This window comes from Microcaecilia unicolor, chromosome 5 (genome assembly GCF_901765095.1).
Source record: "Microcaecilia unicolor chromosome 5, aMicUni1.1, whole genome shotgun sequence".
Lineage (NCBI taxonomy): Eukaryota > Metazoa > Chordata > Amphibia > Gymnophiona > Siphonopidae > Microcaecilia > Microcaecilia unicolor.
This window is the reverse complement of record NC_044035.1, coordinates 19704690-19732496: the sequence shown is the minus strand read 5'-3', so window position 1 is coordinate 19732496 and position 27807 is coordinate 19704690. Positions and strand designations below refer to the sequence as shown.

Sequence of the window (27807 nt, the reverse complement as noted above, 5' to 3'; positions counted from 1 at the left end):
CTAGGTCATTTATAAATACATTAAAAAGCAACGGACCCAGCACAGTGGAAGCAATCATCTCTTTAAGCCATCTAGAAATGATGGTCTCTTCTGGGGAGTCTCTTCCAAAGGATTGAGACCCACAATGGGCTCATAATCTTGATAGTGCCGGACTGGCCTCCCAGGCCTTGGTATGTCGATCTTGTGTGCCCTCTGGTGAACTCTCCGTTGAAGCTTCCAGAGTCTCCCGGCCTTCTCATCCAGGGGCCAGTGGTTCATCCAAATCCGGTTCTATGTTGTCTTACAGCTTGGTTCTTAAAAGGGCGTGGTTAATGAAGAGGGGCTACTTTTCTAAGGTAATTGTCACGATGCTTCGTTCTCATAAGTACATAAGTAATTCCACACTGGGAAAAGACCAAGGGTCCATTGAGCCCAGCATCCTGTCCACAACAGCGGCCAATCCAGACCATGGGCACCTGGCAAGCTTCCCTGAATTGCATTTGTACTTGACACATCTTCGAGTCTTGGTGTGTCAGTCAGGAAATTTCTCCTTTTCATGCTTCAGTAGCACAGCTTTTGGATTTTTTGCAGGATGGATTTGATAAAGGCTTGGTTCTCGCTTCTCTAAAGGAGCAGACAGCCGCTTTGCCTTGTTTCCATGGTCGTATCAAGGGAAGGTATTTCGCTAGCCATCCAGATGTTACCCGTTTTGTTTGAGGAGTGAATTTAATGTGTCCTCCTCCTATATCTTTTTTTCCTACTTGTGATCTCAATTTGGTTCTCTCAGTTCTTACTAAACCTCCTTTTGAGCCTTTGTCAGCTTGCTCTCCAAAGGATTTGGAGCTCAAGATGATCTTTTTGGTAGCTATTGCCTTTGCTAGACGCATTTTGTAATTTCAAGCGTTTTCCTTTTTTGTAGTTTTTCTAAGGAACGTGTAGTTTTGTGTCCTGTTCCTTCTTTCCTTCCTAAGATCCTGTCCAGATTTCATTTGAACCAAATGGTATTGGGTTCATCCTCCAGATCAGAAAATCAACAGCATCTGTTTAAGCTGGATGTCAAGAGAGTTCTGAAACAATATTTGCAATCTACAGAGGAGTTTAGACGATCATGATTGTCTTTTTCTACTGGTCAAGGGTTCCTGCAAAGGGCTGGCGGCTTCTAAGCCCATCATTTCTAGATGGCTTAAAGAGATGATTGCTTCCACTTAGCTTCTTTCTTGGAAACCAATTCCAGAAGGACTTAAAGCTCATTCTACTAGGGGGCAAGTGGCGTCATGGGCTGAACGTCTTATGGTGCCTCCTTTGGAAATATGTAAGGCAGCGACATGGTCTTCCTTGGATTCTTTTTCAAAACATTACATCTTGTTCAGTGTTGTCAAGATGTGGTTTTTGGGGCAAATGTGCTTACGATGGGATTGTTAGGGCCCCTCACATAAATTAGATCTTACCTGCTAATTTGCTTTCCTTTAGTCCCTCCGGACTGACCCAGATCCCTCCCTGTGCTGCTATTTTGTCTCAAGTACCTTAGATCCACTTCTTTACGACTAAGTTAGTTGACAGATTCTTTAGGTTGCTTAACCAGTTCTTTAGGTTCCGCTTTACAGTTACTTTGGCTGTTTGTGTTGTGTGATGATTTAAAAAAAAAAAAAAAAGAAGGAAACAAATATGCAATTGAGAATAAGCTCAACAGCCACAAGCCTGATCCTGTTTGCTCACAGTGAATGTTTGAGTTCCGGTTGCACAGAAGTTCCTTTCTTTTCTCTCCTGCTTTGTAAAGAGAATACTGAATCTCACTGTAGATAACCAGGGCTCTTATTGGCTCTCACGAGAGTCAGAATTCTCAGTCTCCACCTGCTGGAAGGAGTTCACAACCCATCAGTCACTTTCTGGGCCAGACTGGAGAGACTAGAGGAAAGCAAATTAGCAGGTAAGATCTCATTTCTCCTTACTCATCTTGTTAAATGTCTACTCTGAATATGTCAACATTTCACTTTGCGTTGCTTTCTTAGAGGGATGCTTCTTTTTAATTAGTTTGTTGAAGCTCTACCTGCAGTTATATAGTGCTCAGATATAGGGGCTTATGTATTTTTTTCCCCATTCCGTGGGGAAAATGCTTAATTCATAGGAATCAGGATCTATTACATCATCAGAAGGAGAACATTGTGCCATGGAGATGGCTCTGAAATAATCTTTTCTTGTCATCTATGCCAGACCAGTACAGACCAATGGGTTATGTCCATCCTTCAGCAGAAGGAGACAGAGAAAGTAGTTCCAAGAAATTCACCCCCTTAAGGGGTATCGTGCAGCCTAGAATTTCAGTATTTTCTCTGTCTCCTAGCGGATGGTAGATGGATCGTGCAGCTCCTCTTAGTGACTGGCTGTTAGCTCCTGTCCTAGTTTGTTCTGGAGAACAGTGGAGTCAGGGGTGTTCTGGTAGCCCGGATTTGGTTAATTTGTGATGACACTCAGTGGCCCTGGGTCTCTCATCTGCCAGCTAGGGTATATCCAGTACGCCTGGTTTCCTTCCTTCTCCTTCCTTTTGGCCTTGTGGCGCAGCAATGGTTGATGGTGACATGGAACACGTTTAACTGCCTGTGGGGCTCTTTTCCTTCAATTTCAATTGGCTTGGTTTCTTCTGCCTGTAAGGTAAGCTGTCCTTTTGGGTTTATCTTCCTCAGAGGATGTGTATTTTTTTTTTCTTGGGTCACAAATTCTTTAGACTCTGGGTCAAAACAAAACTCAACTGGTTTCTTTTTCTTAATTTTCCTCTCCCTTTTCTGACCTCTGTGATTTTTTTCTTAATTTTCCTTTCCCTTTTCTGACCTCTGATTTTCAGCATTTTCTAGTTCTTCATGGCGGCGGTATCTCCTCCTGTAGTTTTTTGGTGGGCTGTTTGCGAAAGAGATTCTGCCTGCTGGTTCCTTCTTTAGTTTTCACAGACCAGATCGTTGTCTTTTACCTTATCGCAGCGTGGACCTTGGTCTCTAGGGTGGCGCATCCTTTCTCTATTTTTTTGGCCTTTTTTTCTTCGGTCAGTATTTTTCACTGTCTGAACCCAGTGGACCTCGTTCCTGCTTCCGCTGGGGTTTACATGGGCCACTAGTCTTTGGCGTGGACCACTTAGTCTCTGTGGATAGGTGCTACTCTACCCCTGTGAAGTTGGCTATCCTCTGTTTTTGGTGGGTATCCCACTTCTCTGCTCCTTGTGGGGAGCTCTCTTCTCTGTGTGGGTGTCAGTTTTGGCTGGTTTGTTGGAACACGGCCTTATCTTTAGGGAGAGCACCTATTCATCTCTACTTCCTTTCCGGCATATCTCCTTTGAGAGGGTGCTGGGGTTCTCCTTTGGCAAACTGTTTGCAGTTCCCTTTCATCTCGATAGAGCACTCTTTTTCAGGTGCGGCATAGTGTTTGGTGGGACTGTGTGCCTTCTTCTTACATCTGCATTTTTCTCTTGGTAATTTTAGTGTGGCCCATTCCTGATTGAGGCTAGCTATCCTGTGGCAGCTTGTCTATAGAAGCAGGCTCCTTTCTCTGGAAGAAGTGGAGTGCTCCATTTCTGGGCCACAGCTCCGAGGGTGAAGTGGAGTTTTGTTCAGATGCCTGCTGTGATTCTTCCTGTAAAGCGACAGGTAGAGCATTGCTCCTTTCCTGGAGGTAGAATGTCGCTCCATCGGTGGCTGTCTTTTCTCTCGATAGCGGGATGTAGGGCATTACTCCGTCATTCTACGTTGAGCACCTTTGGCTGTTGGTCTTTGCTCCATCATTAGATGGGTAACTTGTCTACACCATTGCTACATCTCCAGATGCCGAGCAGGGCCCCATCTCCGGATGCTGAGCAGGGTTCCTTCCCTAGGTGGTGAACCAAGGCTGCACTGCTGGACGTTGAGCCAGGGCTCTTTCACTCAACTGGATTGACTGAGTTAACCCTGAACGGAAAAGCTCTGCACTAATAACAGTGCTCTCATAAAGCAAACCCTGAAGTACTTCTTGTCAAATAAGAGACCACTCTCAAAGCCAAACATCCTAGAACAGCTTCATTTATTATACTTGATTTCGTGCCTTTTACAACAATACCCATGAAAGGTTACAATAAAAAAAAAATACAGTAATACAAAAACAAACTTTAAAATGGTCAGCATAAAATAGTTCTTATTAAAAAAAATAGAAGTTTATAGCATCAGTATTTCATAGTGTCTCAAAGATTATCTTTTTCATCACTAGTAGGAAAGCCTTCAAAGTCTGTATTATCATCATCAGTGTTGTTGAAATGTTCTGCAAAGAATGCCTCCGCTTTGTCGTAATTGAATTCGTATTCCTCCTCGTCAATAGAATCATACAGAGTCTGTTCTCCAAGTAAACCTGCTTTTTGAAATCCAATGATAATCAAATGTGGTTTCACTGCCTGCCATGCTGTGTCAATCCAGCTGCAGACTTCTGCATAGGTAACCTGTTTCTGTTTCCCTGAAGATGTAAATGTGTGTGCCCTCATGCATCCATTTATCCCATTCCTTCCTTACGAGACATTTAATGCATTATTAACAGCTATGTCAGGAGGCTGTAGCTTGTATGTTAGTCCACCAGGGATTACTGCTATATGGGCTCCAGCAGCATTCAACATTTTCTTCGCTGAGTCCAACTTGTGGGTTGTCATGGAACAATAATTTCTTGTTGGAAAACCCACCCGAGTGAGCATGAGAACATGCATTTATCCAGTCCTTTATACCTAATATTCTCATTCATCCATCCCCGTTTGTTGCACTTAACAACAGACTTTGGGAATTGTTTGCATTGCATAGTTATTTGTTTGAAAGTAACAAGCGATTTCAACTTCCTTCCGTCTGCAGTACATGATAGCACAATAGTGTAACTTGTCCTTTTGTGATCAGTAGTTAACTGCCACCAACTTTTGTGCCATGCTCAGTAACTGTACTTATACTCAGAATATCAAAACTCATTGGTACCTCATCTATGTTGATCGTGCCTCCTGGTTGTAGGTTATTTTTCTTGCATTCTTCTTGTACAAAATTAACAACTTTACCCATTTTTTTTTCTTCCCAGTAATCTGGTAGCTTTTGACCTACTGTTGTTTTAGCTCAGATTCATAAGTCATTCCGACAGATAAACTTATACACCCAGTTGACTCCTCCATAAAAACTGGGGATCTTCATGTCAATGTCTAATGCTTTAGCCTTCTGTCTTATACTGATGGTGGAAACAACCCTATAGCAATCTTGTTGCGTAAGTACCCACTGTTTCAGATTTGCCTCCAAACTGGGCCATTTGTCAGATTTTCCATGCCATGTGCTCTTTCTAGGGTGGATTCCTTTCAGTTTTTCCTTAGCTTTGCGCTACTCATGGATAGATTTCTCATCGATGGAAAACACATGCCCGGCCTCACGATTTCAATGTTCTTTCGCATGTTTAACTGACGATGTAAACTTTCTTTTTGGAATTGTAAATGGGCGACCGGTAAATTTACGGTAAACCTTTCCTTCATGTTGGCTGACCTTGCTTATCCTGCAGCCCAGCTTTGTTGGCATGCCTCAAGCACCTACATCCACACTCCTGCGTACGGTCATGTCGGCTGAAAGAACTGAGCATGTACAGGAAATTAAAGGAGTACAGGCTATACAAAACCTTTTTTTACTTGGTTCCTTCTTTCCGCGGGACGTACCCGTGTGCGGATTATATATGTGAATATAGGGTAACTTAAAAGACTTCTAATCAATCCCCACCTCATTCAAATACCTGAAAAAAATGTACAGCCTTTAGTTTACTGTGAAAGCAAAGGTAGTGAAATTTTACTTTGGCTCTTGAGCGCCTTTGTGTATTGCCCGAAAAGACTACACTTAAAATATATTAACTGCTCTTTTGAAGATTAATCCAAGGTGGGTGGTGTACAGCATGCCTAGCTTAATATAAAACTTACAATTTTTGAAACACAGCAATAGTAAAATAATTGCACGTAAGCATAAATACAATCAGTGAGAGAAACTTGAAGACAAGTGAATTGAATCCTTATAATAGGAATAACATGATAAGGTTTCAGAAAAATGTACATTACAGTAGAGCAGTCATATACAGAAATATATTTCAGGGTACAATGATACTTATGATGTCAGCTCAGTTCAAATGAAAAGCCTTAATAGGCAACATATTTGATCAGGAGGAGTGGCTAATGGTTAGGGTGGTGGACTTTGGTCCTGGGGAACTGAGGAACTGAGTTGGATTCCCACTTCAGGCACAGGCAGCTCCTTGTGACTCTGGGCAAGTCACTTAACCCTCCATTGCCCCATGTAAGCCGCATTGAGCCTGCCATGAGTGGGAAAGCGCAGGGTAGAAATGTAACAAAAATAAAATAGATACTATTGGAGATTCTACATGGAATGTTGCTATTCCGCTAACAACATTCCAGGTAGAAGGCTGCGCAGGCTTCTGTTTCTGTGAGTCTGACGTCCTGCACGTACGTGAAGGACGTCAGACTCACAGAAGCAGAAGCCTGCACGGCCACATTTGTGATCTGCAAGGGCTGACTTTTACATGTGGAATCTCAAATAGTAGCAACAGTGGAGAAGTGGCCTAGTGGTTAGGGTGGTGGACTTTGGTCCTGGGGAACTGAGGAACAGAGTTCGATTCCCACTTCAGGCACAGGCAGCTCCTTGTGACTCTGGGCAAGTCACTTAACCCTCCATTGCCCCATGTAAGTCGCATTGAGCCTGCCATGAGTGGGAAAGCGCGGGGTACAAATGTAACAAAAAAACCCAAAACTCCGATCCTGAAGTGCCACAGGTAGGTCAGTTTTTCAGGATATCCACAATGAATATGCATGAAATAGATTTGCATACAGTGGAAGTAGTATATGCAAATTTACCTCATGCATATTCGTTGTGGATATCCTGAAAACCTGACCTGCCTGTGGCACTTGAAGACTGGAGTTGCCCATCCCCTATATTAGATCATTCGTATAGCAGATGATAAACACAATGCCGGCACAATATAAATGACAGCTGAATAGACTTGCATTAGAGCAATCAAATATTAGATATTATGCTCTTAATATCAGTAAGATACAATGAAATATCTTACTGTGCAGCCAAGTAGGCAAGTACAGAGCCATATAGAGAGGCTAAAAGATGTGTAGAAGAAAGTTTTAGGAAAAACAGATGGATGGCTAAATTGAAGGTGTATTATATACACTGTTGAAAGGTATTAATATACAAAAAACATTTTCCAGAGACGGGAAGGTGATAGAACTAGATGACATTAATTTAGGCTTGGGGGGGGGGGGGGGGGGGGACTCAGGAATAACATCAGGAAGTGTACTTTTTCATGGAGAGGGTTGTGGATACTGGAATGCCCGCCCACGAGAGGTGGTGGAGATGAAAACGGTAATGGAATTTAAGAATGTGTGGGATAAACACAAAGGAATGCTGTATGGAAAGAATGGAACCAAACAAACTTAGCAGTGATTAGATTGGATTGCACTCCAGCAATTGGGAAGCAAAGCCAGTGCTGGGCAGACTTAAATGGTCTGTGCCCTGATCGTGTCTGGACAGATTTGGATGGGCTGGAGTGCGCTTGGACGGGAGCTTCAGTTGTTGGTGAACAAAGCCAGTGCTGGGCAGACTTCTATGGTCTGTGCTCTGAAAATAGCAAGGACAAATCAAGATTGAGTATGTGTATGTAGTATCCCATCGTTCCTTATGCTATGAGTTGGGCAGACTGCTAACTTTGTGCCATCATTTACTATAAAGATATAGTAGAATTGGAAAAGGTACAGCGAAGGGCGACTAAAATGATAGCAGGGATGGGACGACTTCCCTATGAAGAAAGACTAAGGAGGCTAGGGCTTTTCAGCTTGGAGAAGAGACGGCTGAGGGTAGACATGATAGAGGTATATAAAATAATGAGTGGAGTGGAACAGGTGCATGTGAAGCGTCTGTTCACGCTTTCCAAAAATACTTGGACTAGGGGGCATGCGATGAAACTACGGTGTAGTAAATTTAAAACAAATCGGAGAAAATCTTTCTTCACCCAATGCATAATTAAACTCTAGAATTCGTTGCCGGAGAACGTGGTGAAGGCGGTTAGCTTGGCAGAGTTTAAAAAGGGGTTAGACGGTTTCCTAAAGGACAAGTCCATAAACCACTACGAAATGGACTTGGGAAAAATCCACAATTCCAGGAATAACATATATAGAATGTACGTTTGGGAAGCTTGCCAGGTGCCCTTGTCCTGGATTGGCCGCTGTCGTGGACAGGATGCTGGGCTCGATGGACCCTTGGTCTTTTCCCAGTGTGGCATTACTTATGTACTTATATGTTACTATGGGGCTCATTTTCAAAGCACTCGGACTTGCAAAGTTCCATAGGTTACTATATAACTTTGCAAGTCCAAGTGTTTTGAAAAAATTCCTCCACATGCTACTATGAACTGGTGTTAGTTACAAGGTGTATGGTGAGCTGATCTAGATGCTGAGTGGATAGTCAATCATTACGTGTATTAAAGGCTTGGGAGAATTATCTTGTATGACCTTCATCTGCCTTCATTTTTGTGTGTTTATTAAAGGAATGCAATCTTACATTGAGATATAAGTTCACAGAGCTATTCTGCATTTCCTCAAAGTACCCTTACCTACAGCAGTCTGTACTTCACATGCAGAGAGGGCCTTTGCCTCCATGGAAAAGGGATAGACAGAAGCAATGAGGAGTTCTATGTGTAACTTCACCAGTCATGACAGAGTAGACGTGGGCGTCAACTGATAAATACACTGGTTTGCTAGGAGTATAGGTGTTTATGCTGAGTACTGGTTGTGTGTAATACTTGCCATCTGCTCCTGTTTTACAGCTGAGAGGACTGACCTTCCTGTGAATGCTTTGAGTATGTCCCTTGCCTACTGAAACATAGAAAATGATGGCAGATAAAGACCTAGTGACCTATCTAGTCTGCCCATCCATACCAGCTAAGCTCTACAGTCCCTTCTTTTCTCTCAGAAATTTTCTGTGCTTGCCGCAAGCTTTCTTGTATTCAGATACAGTCCATTGAAAGGCTGTTCTACGCATCCATCACCCTTCCCATAAAACAAGGAAATCTCTTTATGGAAAGGGCGGTGGATTAGTTTTGAGTTTACACTAGAGCTGCACGGAGCGGGGCTAGCAGGAATCCCGGGGACCCCGTGGGGACAGATTTAGGTCTGTGGGGATGGACCCGAACACTGCAGGGATCCCGCAGAAGCATAGGCAAGTTAAGTGATGTCTCCCCTCCCTTATAGCCCTGGATGCCCTCCCCAAGCATACCTCTGTACATCCTTGGAAGTCTTGTGAGGCCACCAATTGAAGTCTCCGCTGCCATTTTAAAGGAACAGCTGCAGAGAGAGGGTCGGCAGCAGTGGACAGGAAAGAGTGGGAATCTTTCCTGCCCCACTAGACCACCAGGATGTATAGAGGTATGCTCGGGGAGGAGAGGAGAGAATAATCCACAGTGTTAAAAAAAATCAACACTTTTTTTAATGGAGAATATATGTTAAATATCCATATCTCAATGTTTGTTCAAGAAAAAGGTGGTGGGGCTAGTTCTGGGCAAGACTTCTACGGTCTGTGTCCTGAAAATGGCAGATACAAATCAAGGTAAGGTATACACAAGAAGTAGCACATATGAGTTTATCTTGTTGGGCAGACTAGATGGACCGTGCAGGTCTTTTTCTGCCGTCATCTACTATGTTACTATGTATATCCCGGGGATCCTGCTGTGTCCGTCTTTACCATTTGCTGATGGAGTCATGCATGGGTGAGAGGAACCGAGGGGGCTGTAAAAAAGGGAGGGGAGGGAGCTGGAATAAGTTTTGGTAAGGGGGACATACATGGAGAGGGAGGAAGGGGAAAGGGGAAATAGAACACATGGAATAGAAGGGGATGGAGAAGGGGACATATGCTACTCATGGATGGGAGAGAAAGGAAAAGAGGACATGTTGCTCACAGATTTATTTTTTTTGAAAATGCATTTTTAACTATTTTTATTTAGTAGAGTATGGAAGAAAATGCATTACATTAACTAGTATTTATAGAATCTGGCTTTCCTTTTTTTTTTTTTTTTTGGGGGGGGGTGGGGGCTAAGGTGACTGTGTAGCGAGAGGTGCAATGCAGTGGTGTGATAGGGGTGGGGCTGGGTAGGCCGGGGTGGGAATGGAGGAGATAACTTTTGGTGGGGATGGGTTAGATTCTCACGGGAATGGGTTAGATTACTGCGAGGACGAGTTAGATTTCTGTCCCCGTGCAACTCTCTAGTTTATGCCCATTCGCCTTCATCCTGGGTTGCCTCGTTCCAGGGGCTTTGTTTCAGTTTAAAGAGGCTTGCCTCCTGTGCAGTTTTACTGTAAAGGTATTTATATGTCTGTCATGTCTTCCTTCTCCTGTCTTCTTTTCCAAAGACTGTTAGTGTGCTTAGCATTTATATAAATAGTAATATATGGCACAAAAAGACACTTGAAACCATTAGAACTGCTGATGAAATTGCTTTGACGGATGCAGGACTTGCTGTAGGAGCTGGAGGAAGCAGCAGTGAGAGAGCACGTACTATGATGGACCTTTTTGTTTCAAAACAACTTACCTCAGGCCTTGATGCTCAAAACTCCAGCACTGAAGCAAACGGTGCCTGCCCAGTACCACAGGAACAGTGTAGAAACATAGCCCTCCGATGCTCAAAGCTAATGTAATTCAAATTACATGCGTACTACGAGACTGAAAGGAAGGGGGAGGAACATGTCTGGCGCATGCGCACAAGAATTTAATGGAAAGCACAGCTCTTGTGCATATGCACCAGGCAAACACAGAAGTGAAGCGCAGATTGGCACCATTCTTATGCGCCTTTAACTATAAGCTTTTCAAAAAAGAAAAAATTCACTTGAAAGGCTTATATTTAAGCGCAAAAAACCAGACACCTGTGCATGCTTTTACTTTTGGGTTTGCTCTGACTTGTTTTTATATGCTTACTCAGGCTTCTTTCCACTTCCAAAATAAATCAGAACTATCAGATTTTAAACAAAATCATAAGAAACCTTCTCCTCATCCCTCCCCCCCCCCCCCCCCCCCCCCCAAACACCAGCTGTGAGCCTGCAGCAGGTTTCCAGCATTCAGAGCAGGGGTTGTGTGCAGTTCACTGAGCATTGGGAGGGACTAGCAAATGACCTCATTAACATCCATTTGACTGCATTTAAATATGATTTGTGGACATTTTTGACATGCACGTTGTTTCCTGTGCTAAAGACTTCTGAGCATTCTGTGCAGATTAATTCTAGTGCTAGTCCAGCGCTAATTGGCTCTAATGCTGGCGTTAAGTTTTGAGCATCGGGGCCTGATCAGAGCAGTAAGATTTGCAGGCCCTGAATCCTAGAGAAGTTAACAGAGGAATCAATGCTAAGAAACAAGGCTATTACAGCACTGTGCACCCATGCATAGCATTTCAGTGCAACCAATATTGAGAGATGGCTATGATGTAGGGATGCCTTTTTAAAAAGCCGGTGGGGTTTTTTTTTCCTGGAAACTTTGATGTAAAGTATTCACTCTAATGGATCTTACTCCCTGGAATTCTTAATGAGCATCTGTGAACAGAAATAACTTGGGGGAATGGACAGACCTGTACCTAAGGCCCCTCTAGTGAAGAGGGTAGGGTTAATTATTCCCATGTAGAGTGAAACTAGGGAGTGCAAAAGCCTGAATTGGCCATCCTGATTGCCCTGTGTTTTAAAATGAGTGGAGGAGTGGCCTAGTGGTTAGGGTGGTGGACTTTGGTCCTGGGGAACTGAGTTCGATTCCCACTTCAGGCACAGGCAGCTCCTTGTGACTCTGGGCAAGTCACTTAACCCTCCATTGCCCCATGTAAGCCGCATTGAGCCTGCCATGAGTGAGAAAGCGCGGGGTACAAATGTAACAAAAATAAAATAGATACTATTGGAGATTCTACATGGAATGTTCCTACTATTGGAGATTCTACCTGGAATGTTGCTATTCCACTAGCAACATTCCATGTAGAAGGCTGCGCAGGCTTCTGTTTCTGTGAGTCTGACGTCAGACTCACAGAAGCAGAAGCCTGCGCAGCCACATTGGTGATCTTTGGTCCTGGGGAACTGAGGAACTGAGTTCGATTCCCACTTCAGGCACAGGCAGCTCCTTGTGACTCTGGGCAAGTCACTTAACCCTCCATTGCCCCATGTAAGCCGCATTGAGCCTGCCATGAGTGGGAAAGTGTGGGGTACAAATGTAACAAAAATATTTTTAAAAAATCTCCATATTTGTTTGTTTGTTAGAGAATTTACTATATCATCCATCTTTACAGGTCTCGATGGTTTACAAATTATAAAATTGCAGAAAACACACAAGAAACAGAACTCCGTTAAAAACAAAGGAAACATTCAGACCAAACATTCACACAACATTCAAGAAACAAGCAAAATGTAGATTTATTTATTTAGATCATTTATACCCCGCCTATTACCACATAAAGCAGCCCCTAAGCGGCTTACAATGAACTAATGAAGCAGTTACAATGACATTAGAGACATTAGATAACAGACGAAACACAGATAGGTGCCATTCTAGCATTTTAAAAGCCCAGACCTCGAAAGCTTGAGCAAAAAAATATTTTTAATGGTCCTTTTAAATTTTGTTAACAGCGGTTCTACCCATAGTGCAATTGAAAGATGGTTCTACAAACTCTGCATAAGCCCCTTGTTGCTTCCCAACACACTTTTGTAACTGGAGGAATGGCCACGCAGTGGGCACTGACCGATCTCAAAGCCCTCCCAGGAACATAAGGAATGGTCATTGAAGCTAAGTAATGTGCTGGGGCAGAGACAATTGCCTTAGTCCTTCTCAGATTCCCTCCTTCCCCGTAAATGTATTGGACAGACCTTTACAGCAAACATTATTTTCCTCTTCCACATACATAATGATAGTCCATAAAACGAGACCCAGTGTACTATAGGTTCTGCCATGGGCACAAAATACTACGAATCTGAGAATCATGCAAAGAAGAGTGAAATTCTTGGTGTCCTTTGATTGGCCTGTCTCCATTCACCAGGGAGTTTATTCTGTTCTCTGCTTACATCAAATTACCTCTCAGCCTTTTAATTTGACCCAGTTGTCATGAATGAACCATGCGTACCTATGTTTTGTTTCCCCCTTCCCCACCCCCCCAAAATATTGAAACAAGCATGTCCAGTAGTATTTCATTCTGTTCAAGAAAGGGTGAAGCTTGAAAAGATGCCTTACTTTTGTGCAGGTGTGTGCCTAATTTTAAAAGTATTTCATTTTTGTATGGTTTCCTTAGGAATCCCAAGGCCTCCACATCCTCCGGATATATCTCCCTATTATCCGCTATCGCCAGGCACTGTAGGACAAATACCCCATCCGCTAGGATGGTTAGTACCACAGTAAGCAAGTTCCATTTATCTTTCTATGTTTTTATTAATACAATTTCTTGTGAACTATGTCCATTGAGTTTGGATAAAGCATTCTGTTTTACAGTGTGTAGCAGGTTTTACGTCTTAGCTTATTGGTAGAGCAGTCACCAAGCAACTGAGATTATTATTCTCCTGACATTATCCTCAAACTGCAATACAGGCGAGTAATAATCCAAATGTGAATCCTCTCCACCATTTTTAACCTCGTTTGTTCTTCGCTTATGTGGCCTAGGGGTTCACATTGGAGAACAGCGTCCCATGTTTTTGTTGAGGGGGGCAGGTTGTTTGTACTGGCCAGTACTCCCACACCCTGACTGGAGTTTCCTTTCACATTCTGCTGTATTTCTTAATTATTATAATAAGTTTTGATTGCTTGTTGGTTTCCCACAGTACTTCTTGGCGGATTCTCCCCTGGTAACTCGTGTCACTGCTTGTTAATCTGACAAAAGGCTACAAATTAAGCTCTGTTAATTTAATGTTTTCTCACTGAGATCTAAATACCAGAAGAGGCCCAAAGCACAACTGAAGTCCCTTTGATTCACTGTACTTTATTTTGGTATAAATTTACATTCATTATTATTTTCCTTTGGATGTGTAGCCCTCAATTAGTGTGATGGCTCCATTAAAGTAGGTGAGACTTCGCCTTTAATTATCACAACAAAACACCTAGTTTCAGCTCGGGGAGAGGGTCTCTATTGACATAAGCAGAGGTTATAAAATTTAATTAGCCATTCATATCAGATTTATAGCATTCAGATTGTCCTGCTTTTCTTGACTTTGATCTTTGTTGTACAATTCACAAGATATATTTTTTTTTTTGGCCTTGATTAAATGAAAATAGAGCTTAGACTGTGCAAGAGAATTGATATTTTTAAGCCTTTTCTTGGCCTGTCTTTCTCTTCTTTGCAGGCAAGGTCAACCAGTTTACCCAATCACGACAGGAGGATTCAGACATCCTTACCCTACAGCTCTTACTGTCAATGCTTCCATGTCAAGGTGAGTTCATGTTACCACTTTTATCCATGTGACATTACTTGAAAGAGTTTCATTCTGAGTAACTTGAGTGAGGGCACTGAGTGTTAGGAATGCACAGAAATTGATGGGGATGGGGGGGTGGGGTGGAAGATAGTAGTACCGTGGGCCAAAATTAAATGTTTAATATGGGGACTATGTTAAATTGGAAGGATGGCAAATTTCCAAGAAGCATTCCCAAACCTTTATTTTCAGGTTAAACTCTTGTTGAATATTAGCAAAAGCGTAGCTCAACTGAGAATTTTTTTCCTGATGCTCGTTATACCCCAATAATGACGACTTGTCTCTTCATTATGCTCCAAATTGGAAAGAAGGTGTCATTATAAACATAGGATATTGATTTGCTATAAGAGGCTGGAGGTTTAGAGGATTATTTTGTTCTCTCTTCCCCCCCCCCCCCCCCCAGTTCCTAATTAACTCTAGCTAATCTACAACTGGCTGTTAATTTTATTTACAAACTGGTTGGCAGCAGTCTGATTAAGTAATTACTAATTGCTCATAATGACTGTTGTATTCTCTCTCCATTAGATAGTTTTAATGTGTGTGTATATATACTGTAATTAAGTATTTGGTGGTTTCGACTTTATTGATGAGCCGAAATGTCTAATCCCTTCTTTATGACACCATGTAATTAAATTCGTGTGCGCTATAAGGAAAGAGATGCCCATTACTACAGCAAAGCCAAGAAGGTTTGAACATAGACATATGGAGAAATTTGTAGCGCTAGAGGAATGAAATAATTAGTAGATAGGGAGAGCAAGCTTTATTTACCTGATACATGCAGAGAAAATTCAGGGCTAGATGCACTAAATTTAACGAGGCAGCAACGTGGTTTTTAAACTGGTTTTAGCCAGTTTAACGCGCAAGTAGTAAACCGGGACATGCACAAAAGGGTTCTCCGAGCCATTTCCCCGTCACAGTAGCAGCTAACGAAAACGGAATGCAAAAGAGCAATTATAATGTGTATAATTCGTATTACAATGAGATGCACTACCGTTTTCCAATCCCATCACCGTGGAAAACCTAACGGGAGGTCTGCACCTCTCGTTGGGGCTGCTGTGAGGGAATCGGAAGGGGGGGGAAAAACGTACAAGTGCTCGTCAGGGCCGTCCTTCTAAGGTGCCTAACATGGACGTCCTTCACTAAAACAAAAAAGGATGTCCCTGACGAGCATGTGGACATCTCTCCCCCCCCCCCCCCCCCCCCCCCCCCCCGATTTTTTTGTGATGGGTGTCCTTTTTTTAGTGCATCTATCCCTTAAAGACATATTTATGACTGGGGAAAAGAGACAACATGCAGCCCCCCTCCCCCACAGGAAATTACCTCCCCCATCACACGTAGCTTTGAGATAATCTGAGTCAAAAGGGGTAAGGAAGAGACAGATAATCATTGAGCCAACAAATTACTGAGGAAAGAGGTGAAATCCAGACGATTGTAGAGGCAATTTCTGATCTGCGACAGGACATAGCTGGTCTGGGAAACAGCCCATAATGACCACCGCCGGAGAGAATCGGGACGTGCAAGGACGTCTAAATCAAAAAACCTATTTGGACATCCCTTTTGATTATGCCCCTCCTCCAGGTCTCTCTCAGCCAATCACAACGCATTTAGCTGTCACCAGTGTCAGCTAAACACGCTGTGATTGGCTGAGAGAGACCTGGAGGCGGGGCATAATTGAAAGGGATGTCCAAATAGTTTTTTTGATTCGGACGTCCTCGCACGTCCCGATGCCGGCGGTGTTCATTTGGGCACCTCCCACCCCCATGAGAGCCATGGGAATGAAGAGCAGCAAGCTACGAGTGTGCCACTGGTGTGGGGGTGATCAAGTTTGAGGAGGGAAGGAGCCAAGAGTGTGAGGCTGTACCGGTGGCTGTAGCTTGCGCTCCGGCCCGCAGCTCTGACAAGTGCTTGTCAGGGACGTCCTTTTTGGATGTCTTTGGCATGTGCAGAGCAGCCAGCATAACGCTTGGCTGCTCTGCGCATGCTCAGTTGGCCGACTGGCTTGAAAGGAAATCCCATGCAAATGAGCTAGCAGCAACCAGCTCATTTGCATACGATTTCCTTGATGCATGCCCGTTTCTTACCAATTCAGTAAGGGAAAGGCTTTAACGCTGTTTTTAGTGCATCTACCCCTCAGTGTATAGATGAGTTAATAACTTGGCTTCTATGCACTTGTGTATTTGAAGGGCTAGTTGCCAATTTTGGGAAATTCAAAATGACTGAAAGCATAGGAAAGCATCCACTATAATAAGGTTGCAAATCTGTTTTTGGTTTTTTTGAATGCATGATAGTGTGAGTTTATGTGCACAATATCTGTTAAAAAAAAGAAAAAAGGTTTGAAGGGGGGGAGGGGAAACAAAGCAAGGTCAGGTTGATGAATTGTTCTATAAAGCTAATCTTTATGACAATATCCCCTAGGTAGCCCTTATGAAACGTATCTTAACTAAAGAGCATACACAGCAAATTTAACACATTATTGTGGAAATGGGATGACAAAAGTACAGGGTCTTGTTATATGTGTGACGGCCATAGGAAATGTATGCTCCTTGCCCTGTTCCCGAAGACCCTTTGATATTCATTCTATTCATCAGCAGGGCCAAGACTGCTCAGAATTAAGTGATGGGTCATTATACTTTAAACACCATGGAGAAGCCTAGATTGGCAATTAAGGAACACTTGCTGACACTCACTTGTGCCACCCTCTGACCCCCTTTAGATTGAAATGTTGGAGCTTGGGGCCATGAGCCTGCTAAATTGGTAGAAGGCACGCCTCCTGAGGAGGCCTGGTTCTGAAACACGCTGCCTTCAAAGCGAGCAGTGTCATGTATAAACCATAGCGTGTCTGCACGGTGGCTTAAATGAAAGAGGAAAGAATAGATGAAATGTTGCAGGTTTTAAAAAATGACACACCTAACTTTGAACAGGGGAATAAAATGCTTGCCACTGATTATGTATAAAACCAAGGCAGTCAAATGACACGCAGTTCAGAGAAACTTGTCAGCAATGAAGTAAAGTAGCCAGGCCAGCCCATGAAATGGGCAGGAACAAACAAGTCATCCTTAAGATCCATCATTATGTCCTGGCTTGGATGGAAGAAGGGTATTCGTTTAATGAGCTGTTTTGAATATTTGTAAGTCATTTTTAAGGGTACAATCGGAAGCTGCGAAGTTGATTGACTCTTTGTGCATGCGTACATTGACAAGATGACTGCTTCCACTGTGCATTTTTGTGAAAACCTTTCAAATCCTACCTGAATGTTCTATTCCAATGGCCCTTTGTGTATATTTGGTATGTGTATGTATTAACACATTTATGTAAATATTTCTCACATTTCTATACTGCCTTTCACTGAAGGCTAAATATATATGAAGATGCAAACGTACATACACACATATAGATATAGAAAGAGATGTAGGGTGCAATATTCAGCCAGAAATGATCAGCGTTTTGCTGTCTGTCGCCAGCATAATCGTGGAAATTCAGTGCCAGGCTTCATTGGTATCAACATTGAATTTCCAGGTTTGTGGAGCTGACTAACATATGGCCGGTTAAGCAAGATATTCAGCACTTAAGCTGCTATGGGTTATAAAGATAGGACTGACTTTTATGTGGTTAACCTGGCCAGTTAAAAGTTCTGAATATCAGCACTTAACTGGCCAAGTGCTAATTCCGCCTCCAAAATTGCCAGTTTTGAGTTTGGTGCTAAACTAGTTAAGTGCTGCTGAAAATGACCAGTTAGTGTCAAACAGGTGATTTAACCAGCCTGGAGCTGTTTCTGGGCGTTAAATCTCGTTGAATATCTACCCCCCATAATATTTATTTTGTTTTTGGTACGAGGAGTGAAAATCAATATATTTGCAATGTTGAGTCAAAAGATATGAACCATCCTATCTACCCAGTTGATTTCTTCCTCAGAACTGACTTGGGAAATACTTATACCACATTCATTGTTGGTTTAATCATGAATTTATGAGTGTGACTGTTGGGCAGATTGGATGGATTGTTTAGGTATTTGTCTGCTGTCATCTACTATATCACTGTCGCCAGTCCCAAAATAAAAAGACCTCAAGTTTGCCAAATCCCTCAAAGCAGCATGCGGAAGCCTCTTCCTGTTCCTCTCTGTTACCCACCCACTGCTGCCTCCTAAAAAAAATTGGGGCTGGAGAAATCACTTACTGTAGAATAAAGGAGAAACTGGGGTTTCCGTTACGTAGCTTCACACTATTCCAGAACCTGTGGGATAGTTGTGTCCATCAACCAGCAGGTGGAGATAGAAAACTGAGCTGGACATATCTCTCTTGGCATCCAATCCAGCTCCTTCGTATTTTCTGTCTCCAGCAGGTGGATTGGCTGGACACCTTGGGGATGGGGGGAAGAAAGGAGAAGGAAAGAGGTTTTCTGGAGAGCGTGGGACATCCTCTTTATCTTCGGCAGATATACAGCCTACTGAAGTAAGGTCCAGTGCTCACAGAGGATCTGTGCCTCTTTGGTCTTATGGCTTGGCCGTTGAACGGGTTCTCTTGAGACAAATAGGTTATTCTGATTTGGTCATTGCTACCTTGGTTCAGGCTGGGAAATCTCTACATCCATGACATATGCAAGAGTGTGGAGGACGTTCAAGTTCTAGTCTTCCGATCATAGACTTTCTCCTTTCTCTGCTCAGATCACGTACATCCTAGGGTTTCTCCAGGCAGTGTTGTGTTCTCTAAAAAGTTAAGGTTGCAGCTTTGACCTGTTTCAGGGGCTGACTACAGAAGATGTCTCACCTGGATATCATTCGATTCTTGAGGGGAGCGGGCCACTTGTGGCCTCCCTTTTGTACGCCGTGCCCAGAGTGGAACCTTAATTTAGTCCTTCAGGCTCTTCAGAAGCCTCCTTGTGAGCCACTCCGGAAGGCCGCCTTGAAAGATCTTACGCTAAAGGCAGTGTTCTTGGTGGCTGTTGCCTTGGCAAGTAGGGTTTCGGAGCTTTAGGTTCTCTCTTGTTGGGATCTCTTTCGTTGCCTTTCGGAGTCTGAGGTCTCCCCGTGCACGGTTCCTTCCTTTCTTCCAAAAATGGTATCAGCATTTCATCTCAGTCAATCCGTGGAACCTCCGTCTATTCACAGAGAGGATGAAGAGGCTTATTTCTTGAATCTTCTCAACGTACGTAGAGTCCTGATTAGATATCTGGAAGTCACGAATGAGTTTTGCAAATCGGGCAGACTGTTTGTTCTTTTTGGTAAGCCACAATCGCTAGATGGAGACTCTCTGGTCAGCTTATTTGCTTGCAGGGAAGCAGGCTCTTCAGGCTTTGTGGGCACATTCTATGAGGAGAACAGTGACATCCTGGGTAGAGACTACCTTACTGTCTGTGACGTATATTTGCAAGGCAGCGATGTGGTTGACAGTACATACCTTTGCCACCCACTACAGGGTGGATATTGTGGCGCGCTTGGAAACCGGTTTTGGGCTTTGGCCCTCAGGGCGGTGGCACCAGGATCCCATCTACTCTAGGGATTGCTTTTGAATATTTCACAGGTTCTGGAATAGTGGAAAGCTACATAATTGAAGGAGAAATTAGGTCTTACCTGATAGTTTTTTTCTCATTAGTCCTTTCCTCTCTATTTCAGAGGCCAGCCTGAGGTTTGAGATGTTTAATTGGTGTGAAATAACGGGTCAAATAATGACTGGCACCTTGCATGGTGCTTCCTGTATATCTTTGGTTCTCTACAAGTTGTCCAGAGATGAGAGAGGTCCACATATGTTTGCTTGTCTGTTTGGTGTTAGGATAGTGAGTTGTTTAAGGTTGTTGTTTGTTCTGAGTTTCCCCTTACTGCTTGTCCACATAAATACTGAGGAGCTGGACTGGATGCCAAGAGAGATGTCTCAGCTCAGTTTTCAGTTCTGTATCTCCACCTGCTGGTTGATGGGCACAAGTATCCCACAGGTTCTGGAATATTAGGAAGGACTGATGGAATGAAAATGATCAGATAAGAGCTAACCTTTCCTTATACGCTTCTAAAGCATGACAGTGATCTGGGTATGATCTGCCAGTCAGATTGCTCCCTCCTCCACCCTATATTCTGCCTTTTGAAATTTCCCTATCTTGCCCCCCCCCCCCCACCCCTCCCCATGCCACTGGGTCTTCCCAGCAGCATGAGACAGAGCCAAAACCATGTGTATAAAAGAAATTCACAACTCCTGTTCTAAATTATTTTATTTTGCCTTAAGCTCAGGCTTTGTAGCTGTAGACTCGCTTATACAGGATATCTTTTATTTGGCCATTTAATCACAGATTTCTCATCTGATTTTATGCAAGAAATGTATAAGATAGATTTTAGTTGGAACCCTCCCCCCCTCCTCCAACCCTTCTGCTTCAGGTTAAATATTTCTGTTCATTTTTATGAAACACAAACTGTTAAGGACCCTCCCTTGTAATCTCAGATACTTATTTCACAGCGTTTCTAACTCTTGGATTTCATGCGACATCCTCTGTAAGCACACTGAGCAGAGATCTCGTTGCGCATTGCCTCATACTGCATGGTAGGGCTGACATCAAACACACTCTTGACAGCACATTCACGCCTCATTTATAGCAGAGATATTATCACATACTAGATAGCAGGTCCAGATTTTGGCACATACAATTGCCTGTGATGCCAAATTTTGATGGAACCATGCTGCCATCTGTACCTGCCACCAGCACGGAGCAAAAACAGCCAAAAGCAAAACATCTGCAGCAGGAGCAACAGCAGTCAGTGTAGGGTCCGAGATGGCATGCAGTCGGAGCTTGCAGCAGCCCAGCCCCACGCAGGGGTTTACTCATTAATAGGTTGCTTCATGCACTACCTGATGACCATCCTGAGACTGAAGCATCACATAGAGAACAGGTTATAAGAACATATGGTCCACTGAGCCCACAGCATGTGTCCATATCAGGAACCCCAGGGACGTGATCTAAGGGGAAGTGAAGGATTTTGACAGAGGCACTTGGGGCAGAATAGGAGAGGTTTTCCGCCTGTACTATGTGAGTGATTGTCTGTGGCGATGCTTTCCCCACCCAGGGCTTAGGGGCAACAGCATTTAAATCTTGCCCTACCTAGAGAGATACCGTATTTTTCGGACTATAAGACCCACTTTTTCCCCCCCAAATTTGGGAGGAAAATGGGGGGTGCGTCTTATAGTCCGAAGGTAGAGATTTGGCTGGCTGGCAGGCCGGCCGCCCGCCCTCCCCCTGGCCCTGTCACCACTTCTCCCCTTACTCACGCGATCTTCCCTGGTGGTCTAGTGACGTCGGGGCAGGAAAGAGCCCCCTCTTTCCTGCCCAGCGCGCTGCTCTCCATCCTCCTGTATGCAGCCTGACGGTCTCGGCGAGATTCAAAATGGCCGCCGAGACTTCAATTCTTGGCGGCCATTTTGAATCTCGCCGAGACCATCAGGCAGCAATGCATACAGGAGGATGGAGAGCAGCGCGCTGGGCAGGAAAGAGGGGGCTCTTTCCTGCCCCGACGTCACTAGACCACCAGGGAAGATCGCGTGAGTAAGGGGAGAGGTGGTGACAGGGCCGGGGGGAGGAGGTAACCCTGAGGGCGATCCCGAACTTGGAGGGAGGGATTCGGACAAGACGCACCGGAGCACCTAGGTGCGTCTTATGGTCCGGTGAGTCTTATAGTCCAAAAAATACGGTACTTACTCTGTTTGCATTCCCATAGAGCATTGAACCCTGCATCGCTACTGCAGCATGCAACATGTAATAATATGAATAGTATTCACATAATGGCAAGCGGCAGGGTTTGCATCCTCTACGTTGTCAGCATTACTTCAGCTAGGTTTGGACCCAGACTGACAGCTAAGCAGGGCGAATTTTGTGAGATCTTCCCTGTGGGTTGGGAGTACTTTTAAAGGAAATGTCTAGAATACTAGCACTTAGATGTGTAAGTTTACACAGGGCGTCGAAGCATTATTCTGTAATGGTGAGCCTAGCTTACATAGTGCATAAACACAATAAGATGGGTAGAGCATGGGGCTCCCAGTAGCATGTAACTTGCAGAATACGGTTAAAGTTCCACATGGTCCTGCTGCAGTTAAGCACCTGAACTTAATCCGGGTGCGTAAATGTTAGGTATGCCAATGTTGGTTTGTGCTAGTATTTTGTAATGGAAGCTAGGTGCCCTTATGGAAGAGGCTCCTACTGCTCATCCTCCGGGCACCTGAATGGAGGTTGTAGAATACCTCCTTTGTTTCCATTGTCAGGATTTCTGAGGCCTTCAGCCTTCGTATTTATTCAGCTTTACGCAACACATCACTTATGTGAAGCTCTGAAGCTCCGGATAAGTTACTAGCTGGTCTTTTGCAATGGGTAAGCTCTTTACTCTCTGATATCTCAGCCTTCAATGGTCTTGGTCCTTTGGGAGCAGCAACCATGTTGTGCAGTGATGCATATCATCAACAACTTGCACTTAACCTTCCCTTTTTGCTATTTGAAACACAAATCCAAAATTTAATTTTCAAGCATTTCCCAAATTGTAGGATACAACGCCAAATGGGGTTGGGACTACTACTACTACTACTTAACATTTCTAGAGCACTACTAGGGTTATGCAGCGCTGTACAAATTAACAAAGAGAGACAGTCCCTGCTCAAAGAGCTTACAATCTAATAGACAAGTGAATGGTCGGTCCGATAGGGGCAGTCAAATTGGGGCATTCTGGATTCACTGAACGGTAAGGGTTAGGTGCCGAACGCAGCATTGAAGAGGTGGGCTTAAGCAAAGACTTGAAGACGGGCAGGGAGGGGGCTTGGCGTAAGGGCTCAGGAAGGTTGTTCCAAGCATAGGGTGAGGCGAGGCAGAATGAGCGGAGCCTGGAGTTGGTGGTGGTGGAGAAGGGTACCGAGAGGAGGGATTTATCCTGTGAACGGAGGTTACGGGCGGGAACGTAAGGGGAGATGAGGGTAGTGAGGGGCAGCAGACCGAGTGCATTTGTAGGTAAGAAGGAGAGGCTTGAATTGAATGCGGTATCTGATCGGAAGCCAGTGAAGTGACTTGAGGAGAGGGGTGATATGAGTATATCGGTTCCCTCCATATAGGTGTCACTGACCTGCACCTCCAGTGGATCACACACTTTCTGTGGCCATGCAGATGGGTTCATGCAATGGGAAGATTGAGAAGCACTGAGCTAAGGATTCACCCTGCTACAGTCCACTGTTTAGTAGGTATCTGAAGCCGAAAGGAAATTCATTAGCCAGACGAGCCAGGGGTAACAATTATGAAGGAAGACAGAAGGAGGAGTTCCAGAGTCAAGAAGAAAGTTAAGAATGAGCTATTGATATTTGTACTTAACTAGAGGGAGTTTCTCACAGACATGGGCACACAGTTCCGCTTTTTGAGTGCCTGTGGCCTCGTCCAGGTTTGGGTTTGTGCATTTGAATGTGGTTTCTTGTGTACCCTGGTCCCTCTTGTTGCATCACAGTGTTACTCAGATAAAGTGCACTTACCCATAGACCTTTAGACTTTAGCTGCCAAATGGCACAGGGTTCATATAGATTGCATTTGATCTTATGAACCCCGCATTCAGGGTTATTGAGAGGAGGAAACAAAGGTGGTCACTTTATTGGTTTGCAATAGTGAAGGACCCAAATGGTCTGGAGAAATTAAGATGTTTGGCTGTTTTGAGGGACATGCATACTTTACTTGGAATGCCCTCCCGCGGGAGGTGGTGGAGATGAAAACGGTAACGGAGTTCAAACATGCGTGGGATATGCATAAAGGAATCCTGTGCAGAAGGAATGGATCCTCAGAAGCTTAGCCGAAATTGGGTGGCGGAGCAGGTGGGGGGAAGAGAGGTTGGTGGTTGGGAGGCGAGGATAGAGGAGGGCAGACTTATACGGTCTGTGCCCTGAAAAGGACAGGTATAAATTCAAGGTAAGATACACATATGAGGTTGTCTTGGGCAGACTGGATGGACCATGCAGGTCTTTTTCTGCCGTCATCTACTATGTTACTATGTTATGTTACTTCTGACCTCAAGAAGAGCTCCCATCATACTGAAAACTTCTATATCAGCCTGATCGTGAGTGGATAGAAGCATTTGGGGGGAGGGGGGAGAAGAGGCAAAAAAATATATATATATAAACAGCTGCAGAGAGAGGATTGGCAGCAGTGGACAAGAAAGATTGGGAATCTTTCCTGCCCCACTAGACCACCACGATGTACAGAGGAATGCTCGGGGAGGAGAGGAGAGAATAATCCACAGTGTTAAAAAAAAAATCAACACTTTTTTTTAATGGAGAATATATGTTAAATATCCATATCTCAATGTTTGTTCAAGAAAAAGGTGAGCTTTTACATAGTAACATAGTAGATGACGGCAGAAAAAGACCTGCACGGTCCATCTAGTCTGCCCACGATAAACTCATATGTGTATACCTTACCTTGATTTGTACCTGTCTTTTTCAGGGCACAGACCGTATAAGTCTGTCCAGCAGTATTTCCCGCCTCCCAACCACCAGTCCCGCCTCCCATCACCGGCTCCGGCACAGACCCCGTATAAGTCTGCCCTCCCCCATCCTAGCCTCTCAACCACCAACCTCTCTTCCCCCCGCCACCTAATTTCAGCTAAGCTTCTGTGGATCCATTCCTTCTGCACAGGATTCCTTTATGCTTTTAAAGGTTTTCTAAGAGGCTGGTGTTTGGGTGGTGGAGCTAGTTCTGGGCAAGACTTCTACGGTCTGTGTCCTGAAAATGGCAGATACAAATCAAGGTAAGGTATACACAAGAAGTAGCACATATGAGTTTATCTTGTTGGGCAGACTGGATGGACCATGCAGGTCTTTTTCTGCCGTCATCTGCTATGTGTCTTTTTTACTACTACTTAAACAGCTCAAATAACCTTTACTCTTCTTCAAGGAGAAGCTCTGCCATAAGTTATCCAGAAAGGCCTACTTGCACCTGCTCCCATCACTAAAATAAATTAAAATGGACTTGTTGCTTCGGGAGATTGCATGGTTAGAATCAGATATCAATAAATTAGCACATCATCAAATCAAATTGATTTGATTTTTGTTACATTTGTACCCCGCGCTTTCCCACTCGTGGCAGGCTCAATGCGGCTTACATGGGGCAGTGGAGGGTTAAGTGACTTGCCCAGAGTCACAAGGAGCTGCCTGTGCCTGAAGTGGGAATCGAACTCAGTTCCTCAGGACCAAAGTCCACCACCCTAACCACTAGGCCACTCCTCCACTGTTGCTACTATTTGAGATTCTACATGGAATGTTGCTATTCCATGTAGAAGTCGGCCCTTGGCAGATCACCAATGTGGCTGCGCAGGCTTCTGCTTCTGTGAGTCTGACGTCCTGCACGTACGTGCAGGACGTCAGACTCACAGAAACAGAAGCCTGTGCAGCCTTCTACATGGAATGTTGCTAGTGGAATAGCAACATTCCATGTATTATCTCCAATAGTAGCAACATTCCATTTAGAATCTCCAATAGTATCTATTTTATTTTTGTTACATTTGTACCCTGCGCTTTCCCACTCATGGCAGGCTCAATGCGGCTTACATGGGGCAATGAAGGGTTAAGTGACGTGCCCAGAGTCACAAGGAGCTGCCTGTGCCGGGAATCGAACTCAGTTCCTCAGTTCCCCAGGACCAAAGTCCACCACCCTAACCACTAGGCCACTCCTCCACTCTAAGTTTTCAACAGCCTTCTGCCCTGTCTTTTGAAAATTCTAAATAAACAGTTTAAAAAAATGGACTTACTCTGGTTTTATCTAATCGTATTTTTGATTGTCTCTTCTGCCTTGTTTCCATGGCAGTGTACAAATTACGCACATGACCTGCATGTTTCCAGCAGTAGTTGGGGATGGAGCATGGACAGAGCTTTGAAGTACATGTGTATATAGCTTATAATACCTATGTGGCGTAAATGCATAGGAGGAAAGTCTCTTCCAATTGAAAGGAAGCTCTGGAACAAGGGGTCATAGGAAGAAGGTGAAAGGGGATAGACTCGGAAGTAACCTGAGGAAATACTTCACGGAAAGAGTGGTGAATTCGTGGAACGGCCTCCTGGTGGAAGTAGTGGAGACAATAACAGTGTCTGAATTCAAGACCGCTTGGGACAAGTACATAGGATCTCTAAAGGAGTGATAGAGAGAGTAGATGGCATGGATGGACAGACTGGATGGGCCATATGGTCTTTATCTGCCTACATTTTTGTATGTTTCTGTGCGTAAATGCTCATGGATGCATTTTTAGCTGCAACGTCGGGTAACGGTGGTTAGTTTATCTGGATTTTAAAAAGGCTTAGACAAGTTCCTGGAGGAAAAGTCCATAGTCTGCTATTGAGATGGACATGGGGGAAGCTACTGCTTGCCCTGGGATTGGTAGCATGGAATGTTGCTACTAATTGGGTTTCTGCCAGGTACTTGTGACCTGGATTGGCCACTGTTGGAAGCAGGTTACTGGGCTAGATTTGTAGCATGGAATGTTGTTACTCTTTGAGATTCCGCATGGAATCTTGTTACTCTTTAGGATTCCAGAATCTTGCTATTCTTTGGGGTTCCACATGGAATGTTGCTACTAATTGATATTCCATATGGAATCTTGTTACTCTTTGGGTTCCTGCCAGGTTCTTGTGACCTGGATTGGCCACTGTTGGAAGCAGGATACTGGGCGAGAAGGATTGGTTTGACCCAGTAGGGCTATTCTTATGTTCTTTTAGGAGTCTATTTTGTAAGTTGTAAATGTCTTTTTATAAAATAGTCCCAGTTTAGTTATCTATTTGAACCATCTTGCGCAACCTGGTGTAAAATTACCCTCCAGAAAGATAGAAAATAGTATTCTTGAGCTTTACTTGTACTCTCTGTGTTCCTTTAGGTGTTGGTGTGCATTGTTCTGTCTGGTGATACTGCTGAGGTCCATAATAAGAGAAATTGTGTGTTAGGGTCTTGGATAAAAATATATGTATGTGTGTGAAGGATCTTCCCATAGACAGATGGATAAATCATGCAAGAAGTAGTATCAATAGGGAAGGTAATAGTAATGCAGAAGAGCTGTAGAATTAAGCATCGTAATACAAAGCTTCAAGGGGCTGAAATCGGGGGGAAAGGTTAGAATTTTTTTTTTCACACAGAGAGGAGTTGGTGCTTGAAATGCCATACCTGAAAGGGTGCCGGAAGCTACAATAATGAATTTCAAAAAGCTATGAGTCAGAGAAGATCCTTACTTGCAAAAAGCATGACATAGTAATTGAGACCATAGGGATAGCTGGTTGGTAATCTACACTGAGAGGCTCATTTTCAAAGCACTTAGCCTCCCAAAGTTCCATAGAAACCTATGGAACTTAGCCTCCCAAAGTGCT

The 27807-nt window shown here is 43.9% G+C and overlaps 1 protein-coding gene across 15 annotated transcripts in view; it reads left to right on the top strand.

Moving 5' to 3' along the window:
- The window catches only part of TCF7L2 (transcription factor 7 like 2), a 429368-nt gene that overhangs the window by 338025 nt on the left and 63536 nt on the right, over positions 1-27807 (top strand). For 13 of the 15 annotated variants that reach the window (XM_030202717.1, XM_030202716.1, XM_030202720.1 and 10 more), the window contains exons 7-8: positions 13303-13405; positions 14345-14431. In XM_030202717.1, coding sequence (XP_030058577.1) covers positions 13303-13405; positions 14345-14431 — 190 coding nt within the window. The remainder of the gene's footprint in view (positions 1-13302; positions 13406-14344; positions 14432-27807) is intronic. The other 2 variants (XM_030202715.1, XM_030202728.1) reach the window with 1 other exon arrangement.